This window comes from Phyllostomus hastatus, unplaced genomic scaffold (genome assembly GCF_019186645.2).
Source record: "Phyllostomus hastatus isolate PE091 unplaced genomic scaffold, TTU_PhHast_1.1 phas_scaffold_78, whole genome shotgun sequence".
NCBI lineage: Eukaryota > Metazoa > Chordata > Mammalia > Chiroptera > Phyllostomidae > Phyllostomus > Phyllostomus hastatus.
This window is the reverse complement of record NW_025334041.1, coordinates 70,915,281-70,920,847: the sequence shown is the minus strand read 5'-3', so window position 1 is coordinate 70,920,847 and position 5,567 is coordinate 70,915,281. Positions and strand designations below refer to the sequence as shown.

The 5,567-nt window shown below is 51.8% G+C and overlaps 1 protein-coding gene across 1 annotated transcript; it reads right to left on the bottom strand.

The window, feature by feature from the left end:
- Positions 1 to 2,037: 2,037 nt before the first annotated feature.
- CHCHD5 (coiled-coil-helix-coiled-coil-helix domain containing 5) lies at positions 2,038 to 5,567 on the bottom strand. The gene is made up of 4 exons (XM_045828263.1): positions 5,379 to 5,567; positions 4,416 to 4,556; positions 3,969 to 4,134; positions 2,038 to 2,209 (listed from the first exon to the last, which is right to left on the bottom strand). Coding segments are annotated over exons 1-4 (333 nt in total). The 5' UTR covers positions 5,381 to 5,567; the 3' UTR covers positions 2,038 to 2,185.

Below are 5,567 nucleotides of genomic sequence, written 5' to 3'. Positions count from 1 at the left end.
GCTACCCACAGGGGTAACTGCTTGACAACATGCCCCTGGGGTGCAGCTTCTCTTGCCCTGTGTCACTGCCCACTGCCCTCTAATGCAGACTGGGTGCATCTCTCAAAACCATGGCCCCGATTCTGTTTCTGGGAGAACACAGGTGAAGACAGTACACCATGAACCAAGGATTATGATTCAAACACAGGTAGCAGTCACAAAACCAACCGTGTACCCAGCCATAAAGGCTCAACATGTTTAAAAAAACTGAGATCATAAAACACGCTCCCACCCCAAATGCAAAAGCAAGATGACCAGAAAAATTCCCATGTTTAGAAGTTAAGAAATACAATTTTAAACTAAATCTGAGATAAGTGGAAAAAAGCAAAACAGAAAGCCACATTCTGCAGGAAATGTAAGTGCAGGAGTCAGAAAAGAAAAAGATGGAAAACCAGTGAACTAAATATTCAAAAAAAAACCCCTCAGAAAATTAAATCCAAAATAAAGGTAATAATAAAAAAGAATAAAGTTAAAAACAAATATACAAAGGAAACATTAACAAAGCCAAAAACAGGCTCTGTGAAAAGGTTAATGAAATTGGCAAAGCCCTGTCAAGACTGATGAAGAAAAAAGGAAGAGTGTGCAGATTACCAACCTCAGAAAGGAACAAAGGGTGCCATCCCGATATGCCGAGGTGGCAGATTCAATCTCTGGTCATGGCACATACAAGCAGCAGTGAGGCCCTGGCTGGGTGGCTTAGCTGGTTAGAGCATCATCCTGATGCATTAGTGTTGTGGGTCTGATCCCTGGTCAGGGCATATACAAGGATCAACCAACAAATGTATGAATAAATGGAACAACAAATTGATGTTTCTCTCTTCCTTGTTCTCTGAAACAACAAATCAACATTTCCCTCTTTCTAAAATCACTAAACAAAACTAAAAAGGAAAAAGGGGCTTTCACTAGATCCTACAGACCTTAAAAAAATAATTATGATACTCAAGAAATTTATGGCAATTTGAAAATTCAGATCATGTGAAAAACTCTTAGAAATAGTTTACCAATACATAGGAATAGGAACTACTAAGTTTTTATAGTAGCTTAAAAAACATGGACAAAAATCCTTTGCAGCTAAATGCCACCAAGAGGTGCCAGTCCCTCCACCCCCACCCCCTCATCTGGGGTGGTCTCAGGACTTGCTTTAACAGCGTGTAGTAGTTTTAAGGCTTCCATTTTGCGCCCCTGAGGTCACTGCAGAGGGAGCGGACCTAGCCTACTGGAGGTGATTCTGAAGTGTAGTCTCAATCTCGTTTGTCATCACACTTCTCAGTTACATGGAGCAGAGCGCACTCAGGAAAACTGAGGTTGGCTGAACCACACAGAGACTGGAGGGCTCAGTCCACAGCCCCAGGAAGCTGGAGCTGGGCACAGAAGCCACCAGGTCCCTGCAGCCCTTCAGGGACCACTAGTGGGACTCCTACCTTAGCTCCTACACCAACTGCTGGCTGCCTTTGTTTTAAAGATCAAACCCCCAGGGCAGACTCCAGCTCATTTCTTCCAAACCAGGGCACAACCTCAGCTCCCAAATGGCCAGTCTAGTCAGCACTGGCCAGTCACTTCCAATTTCTGGAGGTCCGGAGTCACTTCCAGGGGGGCGACTCATCTAAGTGGTGACTCTGGGCACACTGAGCTCAGCACTCTGGGATCCCTGTCCTGCAATCTCCCAGAAGCCCCCAGTGGGACTGAGCCCCAGCTGCCCAGTCTATCGCTCCCTGGCTCTGAACTCAGGAAGAAAAGAGATGTGTTATTTATGCCCTCTAAGCCTTAAGTAAACATGTGGCAAATGCTGGCATGGCAGGGAAGAAAAGGCCTGTCCCCATGTCCATGCAGCAGGAGGCAAGAATGGCTGTGGCAGTCAGCAAGGGAAGAAGGGGTGACCTTGGCCCTAGAGACAGGCCCTTCCTTGTCACAGTTGGTGACGCTGAGGCACAAAGGACTGGTGTTTCTGCCCAACCAGCTCTCCAGGGCCCGCACGTGTTGAAGGCAGGAAGCAAAGCCTGGTGTACACAGTCTTTATTTATGTGAGTCCTAATGTCCAGAGACTAGGTCCACGTTCAAGGCCCTCAGGACAGTAATTGGTCACTCTTCAGGGCTGGGGGCATTAAGTGGCTAGTCAATCCTGTCCAGTTTTCATATGGTTGAGTCCTCAGGAGGCAGAAAGTGGCTGTGCCTGTGGGAGAAAACCACATCATCACGTACCAGTTTCTCTTCCTGCCCGGCCCTGGGGCCACCATGGGGAGGCTGTGCTGACTCAGCAGAGGCTGCCCTTGCAGAGACCATGAACACAGATCATAGTGAACTGTCACTGGGGGCAGGGAAGGCAGCCTTGCTGTAGGTACTGAACACCTGCCATGTGCCTGGTATTGCTACCGGTACTGGGGACCGAGCATGGGATGTGACAGGCACAAATCCCTGACTCTAGGGAGGAGCTGACAACAAATGAACAAAAACATTTCAACTGATAATATCTACAAAGAAAACAAAGTCAGGGCAGAAAGGTGAGTGCGGGGTGGATATCTGTGACACTTTAAATCAGTGGCCACGTGAACATGAGGTGTTCGAACAGCATGTTTTATGAGATGGGGACATGTTGGTTGCTTGTCCCAGGAAGGAAGAAACAACTGGTCCTAAGATGAAAAGGTGAGGTCTTTACTATCCAGATGCTCAAAAAACTTGAAAGAAACATCACTAACATATGACTAAGAAACTAGCCTGAACAGTATGTGATCGTTATTTAATGTTACCTGAGAAGAATTAAAAGTCCTTCCTGCTAATAGCTATTGGGGCTTCAACCTTTTACTTATCCCTGCTAAGTCAACCTTTCCCTTTATCCCTCATAAAAACATAAGGCTACAGGTCCTGGGGACAGGGCTTCTGTCCCGCCTTTAGCAAGAACTCCTCTGAAACAGGTGATAAGAGGGCTGTGGTTACAAAGCAGTGCCATGTAAGCCCTACGAGGGAGCTCAAGGACTGTGGGAGTCCACCGCAGGGATGGGCCATTGGAGGAGGTTTTCTGAGAGGTGACATCTAAGCTGGAGTAGGAATCAGCCAGCAGGACTAGGGGGCATCCAAGCAGAAGAAAACCACTGGATAAAAGCCTGACAGCAGGACAGACCTGGGCTCTAGTAAGTGCCCATTTCCTGGGGCTGAAACACGGGGCTTGAGATGGGGGATGAGGGCCCAGAGGCATCACTGAGTTGAGGCCTGCTGTGGGAAGGTTTTTAAGTACAGCCTAACAGTCAGACTTCCTCAGAACACTCGGGGACCATCACAGTGAATGAATGGGTTGGAAGGAGTAAGACGAGCATGGAGACCCAAGAGAATGCCTCTCTCCTGGGAGCAAGAAGGGCAGACAGGGCCACAGAGACAGAGGTGGGCAGAGGAGAGAATGTCAGAGGGGCTGGCGAGGAGGTGACCTTTGCCTTTGGAGCTCACAGTCCTGTAAACAACTAAACCAGGGTTTCTCAATTTTTTTTCAATATTGCCCACCCCCTAAGAAGTACTCTTAGATATTTATTTCAAACTGCACCCATCCTTGAAATTCTAATACCATAAATATACTATATCTGTTTATATACCATATACAGTATACAGAGATCTTTTAACCCATCCTAATGCCCTGCCAGGACCAAACCTCAACCCAGGTATATGCCCTGACAGCAATCAAACCCACAACCTTTCCGTGTATGGGAGGATGCTCCAACCAATTGAGCCACCCAACCAAGGCTAGTTGTTAGTTCTTAAGTGCTCTCCTGCTCCCTAAGGATTCAGGGAGGCCAGGGGGACAGAGGGATAGACCTTCTGGGAGGCATGTTGCTGGCCTAAAGCAGGGGCTGTAAATGGGGCAAGAAGTGACAGTGTTGTGGATTCTGATGCACATCAAGGTCTGTGTTGGGAGGGTAGGGCTGAGGGTGACACCAGGTCTTTACCTGCACAGTTGCGGATGGGCTCGGAGGCTGCACCTGCTCAGCGCACTGCAAGAAGCTGCGCATGTGCTCCGCACAGTTGCCCACAGCTGCCTCATTCTGCCGTAGACACTGCTCGAAGGCCTCAAAGGGCTCCGCGCAGGCCTGGCGGATCTGACGGATGACTGGGCTGCAGGGAGGGTACCTCAGACGTCTAGGTTTTCGCTGTATTGCCTGCCCCACCCCACTGTCCACCCTTCCCTCCCCCACCTGCGCGGCCTGTCCCAGGTCTGCCCACCTCCAACACCCTTGAAATGTCCCTGGCACTGCCCATCCCCATGCTCCCACTGCCCTCCCAATAACCCCTCCCCCACACTACCCCCAAACTGCCAACCTCGCGATAGACACCTCTCCACTGTCTGAGCTGCCTACCCCTGCACTGTCCCCATCCCCGCACTGTCCCACACTCACTGGTTGGAGGTGCATCGAGCGATGTTCATCTTGAGGTGATGACAGTCCCGCTGCCAGGACTCAGGCTTGGCGGCCACACATTGGCCGTATTGGTCCAGCTCCCGGCCGCAGTAGCGGGCAGTGACCTCCAGGGCTGCCTGCCTGTGGGATATGCAGGTAAGGGGGTTCTGATCTGGGTCTGAGTAGGGGTGGAGGGGGCTCTGGGGTGGGTCCCCTGGTCTGGTGGGTCCCAGAACAGGACCCGCGGGTGCCGGTCTGCGGAGCGGGCTGGGGGCTTTGGGGTAGGTGGTGGGGGCCCTTAATCAGGTCTGGTTACTCTAAGGCGGGCTTGGGGTCCTAGCAGAGGGTCCTGTAGCCCAGGCATTTCCTCGTGGGGCCTTAGAAGTAGGACCCAGAGCTCTGGGAAGGCCTGGGAGCCACAGGTGGGTGTCGGGGTCTGGAGTCCAGGTAAAGCTCTTGGAACGGGGCACTGGAGGGGTACTGGAGGCCCTGATGGGTCACAGGGTCCTGGGGGCACTATCTAGAAGCGCTGGATGAGGCTGGGGCCCGGGTTTGTGTGGAGAACCACTATATACAGGTGAGCTCTTGGGACAGGTCTGGAGAGCAGCACAGGGCCAGGGTCTGGAACGAATCTGTGGGCCTGTCGCGGAGCTCTGGGGTCCCGGGCAGATGAGAAAGACTCAAGAGAAAAGTTGGGGTGACCCGGGGAGGGGGGATGGAACGTGACGCTACATGGCCGGGCTAGGGGTCCTGTGGGCGGCGTGGGTGTGAGTGGACCTCAAAGTCCTGGGTTCCAACGAGGGGGGCGGGGCCTGGACACGTGGGTATGGGGTTAAAAAAAGGGAGCTGAGTCTGGAGGTCGGAGCTCCTAATAACAAGAGGCCAACCCTCCTCCCAGGTCCCAGTCACTGAAAAGGAGAAAGTGTGCGCAGCAAGTGCAAAGCAGATGCTCCCGCTACTCACATGTCGAGAAGGGTGCAGGGGAATCAGTCTGGAAGGAACGCCCAGCTCTTTCCGGTGTCAGGTTGTCATAGCGGACCCTCTGGCCTTTTTTTCCGGTAGCACAGCAGCCGGGCTGCCCTACTGCTTTCAGAGCCAACCCGTCATGGCGGCTCTCTGACTCCACTTCCGCCCAGACCTGCAATGGCAGCT

What these genes read in the sequence shown, in the direction of transcription:
- CHCHD5 (XM_045828263.1), bottom strand. An exon ending in GCTCGATGCACCTCCAACCA is followed by an intron (nt 4,135 to 4,415) that starts GTGAGTGTGGGA and finishes CCCTCCCTGCAG; the next exon opens with CCCAGTCATCCGTCAGATCC. An exon ending in GCCCATCCGCAACTGTGCAG is followed by an intron (nt 2,210 to 3,968) that starts GTAAAGACCTGG and finishes TTTCTCCCACAG; the next exon opens with GCACAGCCACTTTCTGCCTC.